The 21,849-nt window shown below is 32.3% G+C and overlaps 1 protein-coding gene across 1 annotated transcript; it reads right to left on the bottom strand.

Annotated features, from left to right (window-relative positions):
• Positions 1 to 1,469: 1,469 nt before the first annotated feature.
• On the bottom strand, positions 1,470 to 15,522 carry LOC126781408 (protein-glucosylgalactosylhydroxylysine glucosidase). The gene is made up of 14 exons (XM_050506369.1): positions 15,111 to 15,522; positions 14,174 to 14,505; positions 13,629 to 13,931; positions 12,930 to 13,030; positions 12,020 to 12,155; positions 11,390 to 11,537; positions 10,148 to 10,295; positions 9,294 to 9,384; positions 8,912 to 8,999; positions 8,414 to 8,611; positions 6,057 to 6,225; positions 5,337 to 5,508; positions 4,963 to 5,103; positions 1,470 to 1,641 (listed from the first exon to the last, which is right to left on the bottom strand). Exons 1-14 carry the CDS (start codon positions 15,284 to 15,286, stop codon positions 1,532 to 1,534), a joined length of 2,313 nt encoding a protein of 770 aa, XP_050362326.1. The 5' UTR covers positions 15,287 to 15,522; the 3' UTR covers positions 1,470 to 1,531.
• Positions 15,523 to 21,849: the final 6,327 nt, after the last annotated feature.

Raw genomic sequence — 21,849 nt, 5'->3', positions numbered from 1 at the left:
GGAATTAAGCACACACAGATCCTATGTGTTTCTACCAATACACCTTAACGATTTGAAATTAGCAATAATTTTAAGCTTACATTAATTCAATCTATTTTGTTATAATGCTGTCAACAAATAATGTTTCCCTTTCGGAGTGCTTACTTTAAGACAACAGTTTTTAATATTTATAATTTCACGTAGGAGACTCTGATTCAAAAGACTGCCCAGATTTTGCCATTTATCACACAGTTACCATCATCCTATCCAATTAAAACGTAGAGTAGTGTGAATAATTACGAAATATGTGTTTGTGTCGATAAAAATAAGGCGATTGAGTCATCTTATAACAGAACTATCAGTTCACTATCAGCATTTCCACATACGTGCGACGAACACGAAATATGATATTTTAGGTTACTGAATTCTCTACGACATGAAATACTTACGTATAATAAAAAACTATACAATTATTTCTTAGTTCTTTTTATAATTAAAATAAGAATATATTAATAACGTGGAACTTTTTAAATATTTTGATAACGCTATTTTTTACGTATACCTTTGTAGTTTATATATATTTTATGTTTAGAATTTAAATTATAGTTGTTTAATTTTTATCTATTGTTTTAAAAATGAGCAAAACCAGCTAGACCCTTTAAAAGTAATAATCCGTGTTTGTCCAAGCCTACCCTAATATTGACGCATGCACATACCCGTAACAATACCCTTAGTGTATCTGATAGCTAGTAGACTAGTAGAGAAGCTAAATATATATAATTTGAAGATTTCGTCACAAAATCAATAAGCACAAAGGAATAAACACGTGAACACACAGTTGAGCACGAGATAAGCACGCTTGCTCGGATTTGAACGTAATGTACTCTATAAACAGTTATAAAATGTTTTTGAAATCATCATAATATATTTAACAGATTAAATTATTGATAACAATTTAACAGATTAAATTATTGTTATCTAACGAGTTGATTTTCGTTTGCTATTGCAACATAAGGCATAATTAATTAAGATGTAACTGTAATTATTAATTTTTAGTAAAAGTTTTTACTTGGTTTTTGCAATAATCTCGTTCTATCGTTGATAAAAAACTTGTTTTATTTTTACCTAATACTCAGTAAAATCTTAATTAGCTTAGAATATCGTATTTAATAATAATAATGTATTTCCCGATTAATTGTAAGCTTGCTCCCCTGTGTAACATTTTTTTTTTAATTTGAATGGGTAACATTAATATACATTTTAATTATTTGACCTAAATAAAAAATGTTGTCCTTTTGATACATATTCTGCAATATATTTGTAACAAAGTGAAAAAAATACATCCAGAGCAAATTACGGGATTGGCATTTAGATTGCAGCTTAGCTCCATACTGATTGTATTTCATTTTTTTTATAAACATTTGAATATTTTGTATGTTGGACTTCTTATTCTAAATTTTCATGGTAAAATTAAATAAAAATCTACAATATTCTATTAATAAGTTTAATTAAAAGCAGTCTATATAAATAATATATTAAAATACATGACATTTTATAATCCTATGGGTCGTAGGTAGTTCTGTCCGATAGTGTCGGCCGGCACCTTGCAGTTCTTCCAAGGTAGTGTTCGTATCGTGAACGGGCCCGCTCCGGTAAGAGTTACTGAAAATCGTTTCAATAATATTAATCTAAGCTGATTAGTTGAAGATGTATATAACAAGTAAATAGTTGTATAATAAATAATTATAGACCAATATGATTGAAGGTATTTTTTTTTTTAATTTTCTATTTATCATTCATATTTCATATTCATCAGTGTATTACTGTCTATTATCATATGTATATATAACACATAAAATAAAATAAATGACAGCTTGTAAATAACCCACTGCTGGACCAGAGACCTCCTTTTCTGTATGGCAAGGATTTGGAGGTTATTCCACCACTCTGCTTCAATGCGGGTTGGGATTAAAAAAAAACATTAATTAGATAAAAAAAAACCTATTTAAAATTCGTTTTGATCGCAAGATAGAGACTGAACTTCTAGACAAAAAATTCCGTTGCATTTTAAGAAACGGTATAAGTCCGGCAATTTTAAAATATATAATTGACGTTATGCTATATTTCATAACATATAACATTCGAAATATATATTTTATTAATCGATTTGGAGTCATGCTACTAATATATTAAATGTAGTGTATGTGAGTAGGAGTTACTCGTATACGACTTTGCTTGAAATATGGTTCAGTACATTATTACTAGTTACTAGATTATTTTTTCAACAATCCTACAGATAATAATTTTTTTAATCATGGGATGTTTGTTGTATATATTTAGGCCAAACGAATATGATATGTATTACTTTTGTACTTTTTATAGTTTTATATGCCTATATATAAGCGTATACATGATGGTAACACTGTAAGAAACATTAACTATCACTTACATTGACGATTCGCTGCCAATCTTTAGAACTAAGATGTTATATGATTTGAACCTGTGGAGTCACTGGTTCATTCAACCTTTAAACCGGAGCACAATCATAAGTATTGCTGTTTGGCGATTGAATATATGGACATGCACAAAGCCCTATCACCATGTAACCGTTTAAGAAACTTTTATAACCAATAAACACATACAAGGAGTGCAAATATATTTTACATAGAGAACGTTAAAAATAAAAAATACACCTTATTACGAAATATAATAACTAACTGTAGTGATAAATTAAACACATATCGAATTGATTCGAAAATTTTGACAGTTATATAATACAATTATACAATATTTTTTAAATTATTAACTATTGCGAAATTTTTTTCCCAACATCTACTTATGAACCTTGTAATATTTACGAAACTATAAACGTCAACAATCGATCATTTTTCTTGTTTAAAATTACCTTATCGTAAATGATTTTATCAAGGGCGTAACGTTAAATAAATATATGTCAACCAAGAGCTAGAGTTGTAAATCTTGAATTGGGTGTTCATAAAGATAGTGTCACATTTCCGCCGTTTATATTTCGTTATCACCTTAATCATAATACTACATTGACGCATTTTACGCGGAACTATACATGCGTCTAACTAAAATTAAATAGTAACAACCTATAAGAGTCGAAGAGTATTGAGCGTGGTCTACCATACTCCTGCGATATGGATTAGATACATATGTGGTGAAATTTCATCCAACACGTACAGGTTTCTTCACTATGTTTATCTTTACCGAGCACGAGATGAATTTTAAGCACATGAAAACTCAGCGTTGTACGTACGTGGCCAGCCCCGCTGTCGTCCTCCTCAAGGCCCCTTTGAAATAGGACACGCGAAATCCCCACCTCACACGTCCGTGCTTATAGCTAATTACAATGAAGTTTAATGTAATTTGTGACTAGAATTAAAGTTGGGTTGTAAAAGAAAACATAAATTAAGGCATTTTGTTTTCTGATATATTTTGGTAACTATAAGTAAGTAGCCGTGTCACATATAATAAATAATCATATCAGCACAGTCAGCCAGCCAGCCTGTGAATAAGGCCTCCTCTTCTTGAGGAGAAGGTATGAGCTTATTCCACCACGCTGCTCCAATGCGGGTTGGTTGAATACACATGTGGCTGAATTTCAGTGAAATTAGACACATGCAGGTTTCCTCACGATGTATTCCTTCACCGTCAAACACGAGATGAATTATAAACACAAATTAAGCAAATGAAAACTCAGTGGTACTTGTCCGGGTTTGAATCCACGATCATCGATTAAGATCCACGCGTTCTAACCACTGGGACATCTCGGCTTAATTAATCATATCAATAACTCTTTATTCAGGTGGGCTTATAAGGGCACTTTTGAATCATGTTACAGTATTGAACTGAATGTTCAGAATGTAGATTCTAACAAGAGGAACCGGCAAGAAACTGAATAGTTTCTCTTTTTCATACTTTCAATTACAGAGTCAATCAAATACAATTAATATGCATATCCTGCTTGGAAATCAACTACTAACTCCTCGCTTTTTCATCTTTAATATACAAAATAACTGTAGAATTTTATTATAAAAACGAGTACCGTATATATTATTGCGTTATATTGTAAAATTTCGTCCACATTTTTAAACAAATGCTTACAAAGTAATTAGGTAATAGGAATATGTAACGTCAGTCATATATTATTGTTAATCTTTCATGTATAATGCAAATGTGCTTTAAATAAATATATATGTACCTACCTACCTACTATATTATATTCGAAATATGATGTATGAATGTTTTAATAAATAATTTTATAGGAAAAATGGAATATGATGAATTGGCTTGGGAAACCCATACGCAGGTAAAGACGCGCGTAAAAGTTAGTTTTATATAAATTAATATAAGTACAGCATTGCGTTGATTGATTATTTCATGATTTAATATAATGTAGGTTTTAAGCTGTAACTTTAACTTAAAGTTTACAAAACCGATCAATCAGTAGTATTTGTATACCTCAGGCTACACAGACAACGCATTTATTGCAATAAAATGAATTGATAACAAAGTCTATTAAAATGCATTTAAAGTGAAATTTATAACACTATCGCTCCGGGTGCTAAGGTCAAGTTGAAATAAGTTATTTTTTTTTGTTATTGGACATTTACCAAGAACATTGATAGGAATATGATAAAATACCTTAAAAGATGAAGAAAAATTGTTTTGTATAAATTATATGTTTTTAATTCATCATTACATTGGCTTATATTAATAACTATGCTCATCTTTTAGAAGTCACTCACCATTTAATCTGCCGCCAACAATAATATTTATGCTTTGTTCCTGTTTGAAGGGTGAGTGAGCCAGTGTACAGGTACAAAGGATATAACAACGTTCCCAAGGTTGGTTGCGCATGTGGGTTGCAAAGAATGGTTAATATATCTTACATCGCTAATGACAGTGGTGACCACTTACCAACAGGGCCTTGCCAGTTTGCCATTTTAAATATATTACCTGTCAACCCAGGAACTAATGTGACGTTGTATCTTCCATTGTTCATGATTAGAGGCCAGTTGTCGTCTACTGAAGAAACGGTCAGGGTGGTTTCCATAATTCCGATGTCCAGTGTAAGGTTTGACCCCAGGTACTTAATGCCTAAAACGATAAATTATCATGTTTTCGTTTTTATATTTTTAGACATATATTCACAAGCAACATTAAGCACTTAAAAAAAGCCTGAGTCTGAAAAATTTTATTCGTTTTGCTATGATTATATATTAAAATACAAGCTTATCGTTATTTTACTTATTTTTGTACTCATTATAAAAAAAACATAAACTTAAACTCGGTTTACAGTTACAAGTATTTTTGAAAATTAAAATGTATACCTTTGATTCTAAACCTAGTAGCTTCTGGAGGCAGCTGAGGACGATTTACCTCCAGCCGGTCTAAATGTATCCTGAGACCTGCGTATCCAAACATGAGCGTTTGCAGGAAGCCTCCCATACCCGTAAGGAAGTTGACTGCTCCTACTCTTGGACGACGGAGTTCACTCCACACCTGTAAATATAAGTAGAATGAGATTAGTAGAAAAAAATAATGTTGGAGTTTGAAGTATAGTAACAGTAAACAGTACTATACTTCAAACTCCAACATTATTTTTTTCTACTAATCTGTATACTGTTGGAGTTTGAAGTATAATGTTGGTAATATTTTATTGTGAGTATAAAAAGCTTTTCTACTTCTTAACATTATGGCATTACCCTAAATCTGACATTTAACTGCAGCAAGAAATCCACTAACATTTTGATGCTGGTCAATTTTTTCCAAAAATCGATAATTGTGCATGTCAATATTTTGACAATATCTTAAACCGATGGTATGCTCTTCAAGATATTATGATTAAAGACCAAAAAATATCTAGTAAAAATGGGTTTAAAAAGCTGGTAAATATCACTGCGCAAAAAGGACTGATTATTTACTTATAGAAATAATATTTACTTATATAAAACGACTTAGTTATTCAATATATTGTTCAAGCTCTATCGACAATGATATATAAGATCTAAATAGGCATTGAGGCTTATTACATAACCACAGTCACTTACCTTAAAAGGTTCTCTTACATAACCTTCATAGCTCTTATTGAACATTTTAGCGGCTTTTAAATTCTCTTCTATGTCTAGTTGTCCGATGGAGTGCATGCTCCATGTCATGGCGGGTCCATTACTGCGTGTCACCGACTCGTAGTAGGTGAGGTCGTTCGCTCGAGTTGAGCTGCGAAAAGGAAAACCAACGAAATACTTAATTAATTATGATGCAATCTCTTCTTTAATTTTCACTATCACATCGTATGTAAAAATATATAAACAGAAGATTCATCTAATTTGAATTTAAAATAAATCCATACCATATTATCATACTGTCTATACTGTTCAAGCTTATTTCATACCAAATGTCATCAATATCGGTTCAGTAGTTTAGCCGTGAAAGCGTAACAGTCAGGCAGACAGACACACTTACTTTCGCATATATAATATTAGAATAGATTATGAAATCTATTGTTAACGGTACCGGTTGCTCAAATTTAAACCAAAATTAGTTTTTACACTTCTGACTCATAAAATCGCTTAGCGACTATTTATTTCAACACTGAATTATGTCTTTCTACCATTATTGATTTAACAATCGAAAGAAGAAGACACGGCGTTGTTTAACTAATCACTCACTAAACAACGTTTATAAGTAATGCCGGTAGTGTATAGGTGATAAAAATAACCTTTTCCTAATTCCTGCATAACGTACATTACCAATAAGGCTACCAAATAGCTAATGACAAGACGTCATTGCCGTCCAAACAATAGCAGCGTGGTGGAATAAGCTCCAAACCTTCTCCTCAAAAGGGAGAGGAGGCCTTAGCCCAGCAGTGGGACATTAACAGGCTGTTACTGTAATAGTACCCGTTGCCTACGTTTCCTTGTATCGCAGATTAAAAAAAATCAAGTACAAACTAGATTTTAAAAATAGCTGATCCTTTGATTTCACCATTTGAAAACTAATTTAACTAAAGTATTCTATTCATCGTGTCGTGCAACAATAAAGCAATCCTTGTAATATTGCTTTTTAATGGTTTACGATTGAGTAATATATTATTGACCTATTATTTCTCTGTTCTGATGTCACTACAGTCGTCACTACGACCTTAGTCAAATTATTCATACTTGCGACAATTAACCCTTCACAATACAAGTAATGTTAAAATTTAACAACTGTTTTGACCATGGACGTTATTCGAGTCGAGTTGCACTTTAATATAAACTAAACAAATCTTCCCTCGACCCTAACGTTGCTGAAAAATACCGAAAAATTCATTGCTAGTAATTTTACTTAGATATCCACCGTCGACCACAACCACGTCATCATCAATCGACCCCAAACTTCATAAATTTGATCTAAAAATGGGATATGATAGTGAATGCTGAGACTATCTGTAATTAGTTGAACTTTGATAATTTTAAAGTATAATATTGTTTTTTGATGTGATATTTTGTCAACTGTTGATTGTCCTAGTAAAATAAATATATAAATAAAAATTAAAATCGTATATTATGTAGTAATTTCATTTAGTTATAAAATACTAGCTTACCCGTGCCCACTTCGTCGGGCGGTAAACATTTTTAAGTGATACTTTTTTTGATAAGAATTACTTATTTTGATAAGAATTCATAATTGTTGATAATATGACCAATAAACATGACATAACGATTTAATTTTTTTTTTATATATTAAAAGAACTACTTTTTGTGACTTAGATATCAAAGTTAGATTTATGCTGTTGCTGACTTTTTTGTAGGCATTATTGTGCTCTACAACTTATCTAGAACTAAATCATATATCTCTCATCGTTAAGCCGTTTAACCGTTTTTTCTCCGACTTACTTTGCAAATCGGACTACCACTAAAAAGCCTTCTAATTTTTCGAGTTAATATATAGCCTATGACACTCACAAATAATGTGGCTTCCTATTGGTAAAGGAATTTTCAAAATCAGTTCAGGAGATGCAGAGATTACCCCCCCCCCTCCTCCTACAACCTCACAAACTTTACCTCTTTATAATATTAGAATTGATTATAATTATGAAATTCATTTTTGACGTGTAGCTTCCTAGACGGCAGTTCGATATTCGATACGACGAGTGGACGAGAATAATTGAGAGTAAAATCTTAAGGATGCCTTACAGGCACATATCGTCACATGAGAAAGAAGGAAGACATGACGAGAAAGAAAGAGCAACTGAGTTATATATGCTGCACATGTAATTTTCTATATGACTAAACAAACGGAACCTGTACATTAGTTACACAGAAGTTTGTAAATAAATGTAATGAAATGTTACATTTTGACTATTTATATAAAATCAGCAAGAAACTTTTTCTATTTTTCTTGGTAGAATCTTATTACTCACATGTTCATCGGATATTGAAGTGGATACCCAAGGAGGACCGCATCAGCCTGCTTGATGAATTCTCCGCGCTTGTAATCTTGGAACTGTGGATGGTAGTTTAGGGTCTCGTCGTACGGCATCGCAAGGCTCCAAGCGATGTCCGCCCAGTGGTCGGGGGCCTTCGCCATATAGTATGATTTGCAAAGGCAAGATACATATCTGGAGTCAAAATTGTACAAGAAAAATGGTGGAATTGATTACTTTTTAGTAAAATATACTTATTTAATTATAAGCTACATATCAAATTATAAACATCACAAAATCAAATGTATTGTAATGTAATTTCTAGATTTCTAAGTTTTTCAAAACTCAAGATGTTTTACTATCATTCTCAATAGCAAATATTATATAAATAATAGTATTTTTCAATATATTATAATTTGCAATTCAAAGAAATCGACAAAATTTAAATAAATCCATATACACGTATTTTAAAATCTGTTTATTTATAATACTCACTGTGCCAAATACAGCGAGTAACCAGCAACTACGTTAGTGAAGACGGAGTTGGTGATGTTGCTGTGATCTTCATCAGGACCCATCACATCTGAGAAGGATACACTTTAGCAGCGAAACGAGCAAATAATTAACCTTTTCTTGATCAAGAAAAGGTTAATTTATTTTTAATTTTAATAAATATTCGTTTACTTTCATAGTCAAGAACACCTTCTGTGATACAAGTATGTAGTATTTTACTATAGCGAAAAATTACCCCCATACCTTACCTTACATTACCCTTGAAAATAAAAGATCCTACGCAGGAGGTTAAAATTTCTGTATTTATAGTAAAAAATCTGTTATTATATCGTGTATAAAAATATAAAATGACTCGTTAACTTACTCTCTATATCATAAAGACCGGTCGTATAATTGATGACGGCTCGGGACGCCCAAAAGTCTGCGATGTTTGTGACAATCGAACATCCGCCATGCTGGAAAATTAATTCAAGCCATTAATACTTGATTTATGATACACGTTATTTCAATTGCTTAGTCAGGTCTAAAAATAATAAATGTTCAATATCTAGAACGTGTGGATTTAAGATTCACGCGTCCGAGCCAAATATTGCGTGTTCAAACGCGGCTAGCTCTACTAAATTTTCGTATGCCAAATTTTGATTTTGTAGCAATGTGGTAGAATTAGCTAGAATCCTCTTCCTTAAGAGGAGAGAAGACCCTTGCCCAGTAGTAAGATATTAAAAGGTTTTACCTACTACGTATCGATGTGGTAAAATAGCCTACTGAATAACAAAAATTTGTATTTTCACAATATAGTAATTTAGGTAAATAGAACAGGACCGATGGGGAGCCAAGATGATCAGCCATATAAGCCGCGTGGATTAGCAGCGAGCCTCAAATCTGAGCTAAGCCATTTATATTGCTCCTCTTAGTAAAAAGCACCGTCCAGAAATATTCAAGTCCATAATAGCACCAATACATTATACAACACTCTGGACTATTGACTATAGACGTATGACACGTGAAAAAATTAAATAGATTGAGAAATTGAGAGCCGGTAATGTATAGTATGTGCTTTATAAAATAAATGTCATCAGCTCAATGATACTTGATATAGTATGTTGTAGGTTCGATCCTGCTCTCATACTATCATGCACATTCCTGAGACAAGCTTGACGCTTGACTTGGACAACAATAGGTATATTAATTCCTTGAAAACAAGCATTTTGCTATTACCTTTAACCAGTTTTCATCTCTAGTCACAGCTAAATATTGTCTGGCAGCAAACGCTATACATCCCGTAATATGTTGCTCGAATTCGGCGACTTCAGGACAGCAAGGTTGGGTTACTTCCGAGCCTGTGTATGCGCTTTCCCAGGGGAACCTGTAACCACGCATAACTTTTAAATTATATAATTTAAGTAACCGTCGCTAAAATTCCTGTAATGTTATGTACATTATTATATAGTAATCTATTTTTCAAGTAAAGTTAATACTTATTAAACTATGGCCCACAAGTAGTTTTTATTATATTATCGGTGAGCAGACGAGCATATGGGCCACCTGATAATAAATGGTTACCAATCAACTAACACTAACGCCCATAGACATTGGCATCGTAAGAAATTTTTACCATCACTTACATCGCCAATGCGCCACCAAACTTGGGAACTAAGATGTTATGTCCGTTGTGCCTGTAACACTGACTCCCTCACCCTTCAAACCGGAACACTTCTATACCAAGTACTGCTGTTTTGCGGTAGAATATCTGATGAGTGGGTTGTACCTACCCAGTCGAGTGAACAAAGCCCTACCATTAGTAAATACGAGTTATATAATACGAGACCAATATCAATCACCTTCCTGATATCGTAAATTCAAATATAATGACTGATCCGATTTCCTTACTAACGCAAAGATCTAAGACACTACTAGACTAATAATGTCTTTGGTTCCAGGGAAGTAAGACAATAGCTCAATGTGCCTGTTACATTTTAATAGCAATTTCTTAGTTTGAAAATAATTCATATCGGTATCCTTTCCTTTTACAGAAAACTATAATTGGCAAATAATTAATTTTATTTAGAAAAATTATTATCGTTTACATTTTTATGGAAGATATTAGTATCTAACAATTTGACCGTAATTTATTCTCATACATATTTGAAAACTATATAAATAAAACCGAGCTCAAAAAAAATCGAAAACGAATATAAAACTTATACTATATATTAAACATAATTAAAGTAACGAATAAAAGCAATGCTCGGTTTTTAAGGAATTACTAATATTCCTATTTACCCCTCCAATTAAGCGTAAGTACAGCTTGTGTTAGAAGTGGGGACGACAATAGCCCAAGGGATCAGTACTGAATCTGCGACTTTTATATCGCTAAGCGGCTCAATTACTGTAGATTAGAAAAAAAAACTATTTAGTGACTTTTATCTTGTCGTTAGTACATTATTCTGTAGTGCGTACCTGTATCCTTTATTTCCGGTAAGTTTTGCTAACTCAGCTGCCACGTACACATTATCAAGGCGATACTGTAGTAGTGCGTGGGCGTATCGTGGGTAAAGCAAGAGTATGGAGGGGAACATCCAGATCTCTGTATCCCAGAAGTTGTGACCTGGAAAATGTAATGCATTGGGGCTTCTTAATCGATATGAGTTGAAAAAATGTATAATATTAATTTGTAAATGGAAAGCGAATTAATTAATTTAGTATTAGTATTATTTGGTTTTGTTTGTCAGTTTGTGTTATTCGTATACACGCAATGATTATTAATAAAACTTTCTTATTATGAAATCCAATTTCAGGCTGGAAATAGGCTATATTGTATGTTTATAATTGCATTTTTGAAATATAGCTTAGAATTAATAATAAATTATTCTTTTTCTTAAACAGATTTAAATTTGGAGATAATTACAATTTGTCAAATTGTTTTTTATACCAAAATAAGTTTTATTGAAGAAATTAATATTGAAAAACATAACAAACCAGTAATAGCCGTTTCAAAAGAAGAGAAAGCCTTAACCTAGCAGTTAAACATTTAAAGGCATTTATATGTAAATATAATATATATCAAATATTTTATAATCAAGAACAAACCTTCATAATCGTCAAAAGTTCCTCCTCTAGCCAGTCCAGTAGGACTGAGTCCGAAGAATCTGTCAGCTGGCAAGTGAGACTCATCGGAAGGTAACGAACTCAAGAAATAGTACCAAATCCCGTGCACTATTTTAGCCTGAAATTAAAACATTTATGCTGTTTATAAATAAACTGATAGTTATAAGTATTGAACGATACAGTGAAAATAACAACAATAATCACTTCACTTCACACTTGTAACAGATTTAGATGTAATTACTCTAGTATTTTTTTTATTATTAGCGATTTTATTAAAGCAAGCTTAGAACATTTAAAATAAAGTTCATTTGAATTACATTAGCTATAGTTCAAAATCGTTATTTTATCCATTACATATATTCGTAATTTTCAGTATTGTCTTATTAATCAGCGTGGAAATCGTATCTCTAATTATATATTGATCCATTTTTAAAAACACTTGTTGATTTATCATTATGTTTTAGTTTCATCCGAAGCCGAGATGGCCCGGTGGTAAGAACGCGTGAATCTTAGTCGATGATCGTGGGTTCAAACCCGGGCAAGCACCACTGAATTTTCATGTGCTTAATTTGTGATTATAATTCATCTCGTGCTTTACGGTGAAGGAAAACATCGTGAGGAAACCTGCATGTGTCTAATTTCACTGAAATTCTGCCACATGTGAATTCTACCAACCCGCATTGGAGCAGCGTGGTGGAATAAGCTCCAAACCTTCTCCTCAAAAAGAGGAGAGGAGGCCTTTAGTCCAGCAGTGGGACATTCACAGGCTGTTACGGTACGGTTTAGTTTCATCATATTATGTATTTGGTTCATTATATTATATTATGAATCTTGTATTTAGTTAATCTAATTCAAAATCGCAGTAAAAGATGATCTGCTTTAAAAAACGTACCAATTCCAAGTGCCCTTCTATTTCCATCCCACCCTGCTGGTAGAGCTTCACCCAACGCTCTACATGTTTCTCGAATAACTCTTCGCCGTCCTCCTGCAATACTATGCACATATGTAAATTTACCGCATTTGTTTTCTAATATAACACAAATGTAAAGTATAATTAATAAATTACAATAACATTATTAGAGTTATATTTTAAACTATTTTTTTTAATAATGTGTAAAAGACGACACACTTTTAGTGTTATCTACCTTAAGTGTTTAAAAAAAAAGTTATAGTTCATTAATTATTATTTATTTAAGTAGTAGTAAGTATAGGGAATAACTCTAATGTTGAAACACTGGATACTTCACTAGAAATTCACGTGTGTTTCACCAGAGTTTGAATATTGTTATTTGTATTTTGACATCTGTTCTAAACTAGATGTTACTAGACTCTGGATTTTGTATAGAATTATTTTATAGAGTTTTATCAATTAATTGATAGTTAAAATATGAATGGTATTGAAATGCATCAAGAACATGTAGTAGAATTTTGTACAATAATAGCACAGATTAAAAAAAAAATGGTAAACTAAATAACCTATATGAAATTGCAACTTGTAAAGTGTTATTAATTATTAAAATTAAATTACCGCTTATATTGAGAATATAAAATAATTTTCAAAAACAAATACTAATATTTATAGAATACTTACTTTTAACAAATTCCTGTCTCGCGACCGTTTCATTCTTATCCACAGTCATTACAAATGTAAATACCCTACTTCGAAAATGTGGCACAACGAGATGGTCAGGTACCGAAGTCCAGTACGCACATACGTCGACTGGCAGTGGTTGGTACACTGGATCTTCTGTTTCCTTCGTTTTCCCACAAGCTTTCCAAACTATTGCGTCGTCAATGATTTCAGGAACTGGTGACTCAAAGGCAATGTCCTTACTTTCAGGACCGGCCATTTGACTTATCGCTATCCAAATCTCGTGATGGACGAAGTTTGGATCTAAAATTTATATATATTATAATATTAGTTTGTTCTAGAGATCATATGCTTATGATATTAAGAAATCACCTTGTAGAGAAATATATTAAGAATATTATATATTACTTAGTTACATTCCAAGCCCTTATTAAATAAAATAGCAATTACATAATATTGATATAGCGCCTTCTAGAAAAAAATAGCAAGGCAGTTGCTGGAGAAATGGTTGCTGTAAATTGTGATTTCGTCGTTTACTTTCTTACCCGCATGTGTTTTCGGTACAACTTGTATCTGATTGACAATAGTTCTCGTGTAAAACTTATGTGCGAATATCCGTTGAGTGACAACAGATCTATCTCTGTCAACCTTCACTTGGAAAACTCCATGTTTTGTATCCAAACTGTACACGGGGCTATAGGGATGGTTAGTCAGTGTTGATTTTAATCTAATGTTGGCCCACGCGGGTATCCTCGCCCTGTGGCTTTCTCCTTTACGGCCGTTATACAGACCATTCATATAGACGGTATCGCTGAACACATTTGTGGCGATATGACCATTTCCTATAGATGGCATAAAACGGTCATCTGAGGGGAGGCTGCAACCAATTTTATTATTATTATATAATTTAAATATAGCAGAAAGAGCGCTTACATAAATATTTTTCCATTCAACAAAAACCAATACAAGATTTATAAATACTTTGGTCTAATTAGTAGAAAAAATGGAAACAAAAATCCAATTGAATGAACATACGAAGTTGAACACTAATTACGTAAATTAAAAACTGTACTGAATTAGTTTAATCTACATCCATACCTATCTAATTTCCATAGTCAGCTACAAAAACAAATGTATCTTTATTACCTAAACTTTAAAAATAGGTTATTGACCTATCCTTTTCGAATAGAACAAGCGTCTAAAGTAACTCAAAGACAAGTATCAATTGTTTCTTACAGTCATCATCGTTGAACACGATCGAGTGATATCAGAAAGTGATATGTGACATTGACTTTATATTTCGAACAATCATAGCAAATAACTTTATTTAATCAAAAATGGATACTAAAGTAATGGTCTTCATTAAAACAATAATCCGGTATTTTTTTGCCAAAATATTAATATATTTAATTAAACAAGTTTATTAGACATTTATATATAAGAATTGAGTATGAATATGATTAAATAATGAATATTATTTACCTGAGAGTAGAAAAAATATGTGCGTCATCGCTGATATCTTCGGTCTCATCCATAAATTTCTCGACGATCGTATGACCGCCACCCTTAGTGGTCAAAAATATTACAACCAAAGCAGCTGCCGCCAGCAACCCCAACATGGCAGCCACTTGCTTATTTCGCGCCAAAAAGTTCCACATCAACGTTAAAATATGCAACTTCTTTGCTTAATTTTATGTATTATGATTTTAAAAAAAAACTTTATTTTTCTTTTATTATTTATAGTTCAATTGAAACATTAAATACGCAACGCAGTTTGGTTCACTGTTTCTTCATGCTTTTTTAAGTACCGTCAATTTCAATATTTTTCAATATTCGTTGGGATTATGCGAGTTTTGCGATAAACACCACTGGACTGTCAGATCACGCCCGAGTCCTACCACGTCACCCTGTAGATTACGCGACCTAGCTGACATGACACACTTTATTGTTCTATTAACAACGATAATGAATACTAGGGTCGTCGCTTTGTCTGTACATCCTGACCTTATCTCGTTTAAAAATCGTTATAAATCTCATATTTAAAACTCAAATGTGCGATTCGTGTGGTTTTTGTGGTATCCTTATTAAAACGTTGAACATACATAAGTATTTTTTTTTTATAACCAGTCATATACACAACACAACACAACCAAGTACACAACCCTGAACAGGACTATAAATTCAATTGTCACTTCCTGATTGTATTAACTTAAGAGACCCACTAACTCCCATCAACATTATCTAAGATATAAGCTTTCTGAAATTAAATGAATTAATTATGTCAACCTGTAGTGTAGTTCATTGACTCCGTATAATTGAATATTGTCTTAATTTTTTTTTGAGGAAATGTTTTTAATTTTTAAGTATGTAATATATTGTAATACTGCAATATCTGTGGTTGATTTGTTAAATAATTCATACATATTCTCTGAATATTACGTTTAATATTTTTTTAATCTCCTCAGACTTGAGATTGAGTTTGGTACTTTGATGTCCTTGCATATTATTATTTCCAGGCAGCATCACATACTTCAGAATTACAATTAGCTTACTGTGATTTATTTTAATTTTTTGGTTGTGACTTTTTATTGTTGTGCTCCAGTTCCTTGTTTGATTTATCTGAGTGGGATTCTGGATTCCTAGCCTGGTCTAGATGGTATTTGGCTAGCCTATCCATTATAAGATTTCTAACCTCTATTATATAAGGTTTAGTCCAGAATCTTCTAGGTAGTTGCGTTTGTACCCTCTTCATCAACTTCTGCGTCAACGTGTCATCGTTTCATTGCAATACGAAGTTCAATATTCAATATTTACAGAATATAAGTACGTGTTACATAAAACAACTCAAAACCATGATATTCATCATTTCAATTCAGAAGCGGAGGCATCAGACCGTGTACCCTCCAGTCACGCTTCGCAACACTACGTGACGTTTCGACACATCCGAAACTGGGAAATCTTTATAAAACAGCAAACTGATACGTCTATTGAGTTTCTGATTACAGAATTAAGTTTAAAATAGATTAACTTGAATAGTGATCGAAGTAAGAAATGGTTTGATTGGTATTTAAATTGTAAAAGTGTTTAAGCCCGATGTTGGTTTTCTTCGTTTCTCATTTTGATTTTTTATAATTTTAATGCTTTTATTAATGTATTGCAAACCCTTCTGGAATACATTTTATGTCATGATGTTAAAGATATGTGATATTTCCTTATTTAAAAATGATTAAATTTTATGATTAGAGGTGAGGTTAGGTGAGATAGATCGGATTGTATTAACGTTGACATCATCGGCACTATTAGCTCTAACTGATGACCTGTCATGTAACATATGGTCGTTTTATATGTACAATAAACTAAGGAGTTTCTATTGTACTCTTTATCTGCCTTAATTATTATAGTCTGAAACTGTGTAACTTTTAGATTTATATTCTAATTATAGCATTGTAACTGGCCACTTTGAATCTCACTGATTGATAACTCAGAGTAGAATATATACGATAATACGTATCTCGTTTATAAAGCACATTCACAACTGTGGTGTGCAAAATATAAGAAATGTACAAAGTGGACGTGCGGACTTCTAGAAGAAGACTCGTAATTAACGAGATAGCGAGGAGTGAGATATGATTGGCAATGTCATTATCCGCTGCGCAGCGGAGCGTGGCGCCCTCAGCGTTCCGCTCAGTGCTTCGGTCAGCCACCTTGCGAGGAGCCAGTAAATGATCTCACTTGCACGTTTACTTTGAATTCGATTCATATTTTTTAGACATTTTCTAACGCTCTTAGCTTGGTTTTTATAATAAATATCTTTGCTTTTATGAATTAAAGTTGAATAATAATATAATATAAAGTGTATATATTAACGTAACTCATATTGTGTTGTATTCAAAATAATAAATAATACTTCAAATTGAATAAATGTTTAGTAGGTGTTTCTTACAACATTGTGTCTTCATTATTGGAAACGTGGTACAAACTCAAATCTGCTCCGAATGTGGGCTGCTTCAAAATTATCTTTTTAATTAAGAAAAACGTAAAACAATAATACAGGTATTTTAATATTTACAACAGCTAATAAGGTTTCAAATGGTTCCTTTCACTGCTTTGTCTGACACTGATTTTAAAAATAACCATCATAATCGATTCTCATTGGCGAACATATTATGATAAGTTATCATTCGTTTTTCTTATTCCACTTTAAGGAGATTTTTTTCTTGTAATTTAAATCAAATCAAGACCATCTTCGTAATGCTTATTAAAAAAAAACGATTAACCAAAATCGTTACACAGACACCGATGATGCGTTACATACATACACACTAAAGCAAAAAAGCAAAAAAAGATAATTCAGCTGATTTCATATATATAGCTCCTTCTTTTTATGAACTTTCTTGATACGAACAAAGACATGAAAGTTTTCAATCGCTAATAATAGATAAGAAAAACTTTAATTTTTATAATATTAGTGTATGTTCAAAAAAACACACTTTTTTAATTTTTCCATTTTTATATAGTTTTTTACATCAGATTATATTCATCAAAGTCCAAAGATTATTAACGCAGATATAACAACGGAGAATATATTGTTTAATACCAACACACGTGTACTTGTAGCAAGCAGTGCTCTATGCTCTATGTTACCGCACTTGTAACTTAGATCGGGTGAAAAGGTAAAGCGGGACGTGGTGTCCCGATAACATCTCGAAATTTATTGCACCGCTGAGGATAAATTATAAAACCACTAAAGAATAACGTCATTCTAGATTAAAAACGACTGTTACAATTTAGTTTCTTTTAAGTCATGAAGTATTATTTTAAATATTTTTTAATTTACTTTAGTAACAAAAACGACTAAATGTGGGCCCTCAGCAGTGACAATGCAGTTGGGTTCTATGCTATGTCCATTGTGGATGTAATTACACAAGTTCACTTACCCTATTACGTCGTTGGTCTGGTTGCTATCTTTTAAAGCTGTAGACATCGAGGGGCTAGCTTGAAACACAGGCAAATAAAAAAATATTGAATTTTACTGTCGAGAAATTTCTGGAGAAGTTCGTAGCTGTGAATTTGACAGTTGACCCTCCCGTGCTCAGGAAAGCAAGTAAAACTTTTGGTATAATGGAATCGTTTCGTTACTGTAGGGTTGCCGTCCCATTGGATTATCAGAGTGAGGTATAAAGTGCATTGGTGTTTGCGCGTACACTTCTGCACTATAACGTATTGTAAAACACCCAGTATAACGTCTTGTATTTAACAAACTGTTTGCTAATTATTATTTCAATTTCAAAAGTGAAGATGAATAAATTAATATATGATTTCTGTATAACGTGCCTAATATCGGGGCTTTATTCACGCAACACACTATCTATGTTAGGCAAATCAAGGTACCATAAAGCGCTTAAACGCTTTTAAGATTTAGTGCGTACAATGCAGCATGCAATAAAATTACTATAAAATATCATCTATTATTCACGAGGTGGCAACTTCCAGCGCTTCAGGCTAGTTAAGGTACAACGAACAATAACAGTGATGAGAATTTAAGATGAATCTCGCTACTCGTAACATAATTTCGTGGCAAAATAAACACGTATACGCAAAGATTAACTAAAATTTAAAGGTAATTTTATAATAAACTAAGAACTATTAAAGCGAAATTACTTGTTTCTTTAATCATTTTGCAGTTTGGCAACTTTTAAAATAAAAAGCATTTCCTAAGCTGATACGCCAGACTTGGCACGTAAACATTAAAGACTGTCAAAATATTGTATTTATTTATTAATATATAATTAATATAAGGTCTTCCAGACCGATTTCGGCGGCAAATTTCAAGAGAGATTAGCCAACTGCGCAGGAGATATGTATATATATAGGAGTAGGAGTATATATATAGGAGTGCACAAGTGTGTGCGGAAGCACAGGTGCACTCTCTATTCCCTAACACTCCGTAAGGCAATCCGACACGACTGGAAAGAGTTCAGGCACAGGATTTTCGACAGTAAAACCCAAAAACTTTTTATTGGCCCGACCTGGGTTTGAACCCAGGACTTCCCAGCTCTGCGGCTTTATTATGAGCCAGTGTAATTACAGGCACAAGGAATATAACATCTTAGTTCACAAGGTTGGTGGCGCATTGGCGATGTAAACGATGGCTAACATCTCTTTCAATGTCAATGTCTATGGTTATAAGTATAAATAGCATTGCAGTGGTCTAAAATTAATTTTAATAACAAAAACAAATATTACATGTACATAGGCTCCTATATACCTATTACCTACACGTATCTAGTTATAATCATTGATGGTATTGGAATTAATGCTTGGAAAGCCTTTTTTTAAACGGAGGCTTAGAGGTTAATCGAAGAAATTTAAATTAAGTATTATCGAATAAATGTATCTCGAAATTTAAATTCCATTCAAAACATAGCTTGAATTCAAAAAACATTTTATTAAAACGGGGCCAACAGACTTCTATTTATACTCTTTATATACAACAGACATTTATACAACAATTTCCTCAATTCACAACTTTCTTTCTTAAGTTTAAGTATAATAGACTTATATTATAAAAAAAGTCAAAGCTTTATTGTTTAGACCTACATTTATATTACACGATCACACCTTAACGCCGAGATTCTTAACCTTTTTTGCGTTATATCTCTGTACGATAACAAATATTTTAATGTCCTGTATTAAAAAGTAATATTACATTCATGATATTCAATTATTAATTTCAACTATTATCAAATTAAATTCTTAAAAAATAAAAAAAAGGATGGGTTAAGTGTTATTAAATATTTATTAAAGGAATGTTTCCATTTGATTTGAGTACTTAGCCGGCTGATCGATATATTGTTCAGTATTTTGCGAAAGCTACATAGGGTGGCTTCGAGTATCGATGGTAATACAATGACGCTGCTTCATCATTAAATTCTTTTGTTGCATAGAAGATTCGGGCGTTATGGGCTCCTCCTTATAAATATTACCGTAGCCTTTGAACTGATGATTGATGATGATGATGAACTGATTTGCAAAAAGTTTGGTAGATATGAAAATATACAAACATCCAACTACCTATCAAACGATGATTTCAAATAAAGAACCGTGATTGTTATAGTTCCAAAAGTCTGTTACATTCGAAATTTAATCCACAAAAACGAATTAAGAATCTATATTTTCAATGGCTTCTTTTGTCAGACAAGGAGCGGACCCAGCACCGCTAGCGTCGTGCTCGGCGGAGCATAGCGCGGGCGACAGGTGCAATACCTCCTTGTTAGTTACTCGAAATATTATTTGACATGCGTCAGGCTGCGAGCTGGTCAATTGTTTTATTGGGTCTACAAAATGAGCAGATGTGTGAATTAAAACAATTAATATTGTTTAAGGACGGACCTTTGACTTCCTTTCTTGACATTTGGAAAAAAAATTCTAATTGACTCAATTAGTATTTCAAAGTTTGATAATAAATTTATGATAGAAGAAGAGGATTTAAGAACTAAATTTTACAAAAAAAATTGTAGCCGTAATCTTAATATTTATCGTCATACACATTACATACATAGAGTCTTTCTCATGACACAAGATGAAAAAATCGACGTCTACCTAACTAACATTAGATATGTCGACAGGGTCGTAATATCGCACTAATTTTAATAAAAACTTACACAAAGCAAAATATGGTTCAGTCAATCAGATGTTTCAGCTTGTTCATTGAATTGTATACTTATTTTTAACCAAAGATTTTGTACCTGTAAACTCTAGGTTAGTCAATGACATATGTCAAATGCCATTATTGTTTCATGTCATTAGTAAGTGCGGGGTATAACAAAATGGAAAAAACAGTAGAAATATTGGAAAAATTTACTTTAACGTTTATAAAATTTAAAAAACTGACGTAAAAAGTCTTTAAAATCATTTATAACTGTTTAGATATGATGCTTATACATATATCTTTCTTATATATACGATAAAAATAATTATTTCGAACAACAATTGCATTGAGGGTAAAATTGAAAAAAAAAAAATAACTTCCATCATATTAATCATTATTATTTGTTTTGTCATCTCTTCTTTGAATTTCGTTTTCCTCAATGGTAATGACCGACATACGAAATAGATTAAGCCATGATAATACATACAACACTTCCTGTGATGATACGGCGGATTCTGCGATCTTTAGCCTCGTAATTACCATCTAACAATGCTGAGTTTCACAGATAGA

Source organism: Nymphalis io, chromosome 3 (assembly GCF_905147045.1).
Source record: "Nymphalis io chromosome 3, ilAglIoxx1.1, whole genome shotgun sequence".
Lineage (NCBI taxonomy): Eukaryota > Metazoa > Arthropoda > Insecta > Lepidoptera > Nymphalidae > Nymphalis > Nymphalis io.
The sequence above is the reverse complement of the archived record's forward strand: the minus strand, read 5'-3'. Positions and strand labels throughout refer to the sequence as shown.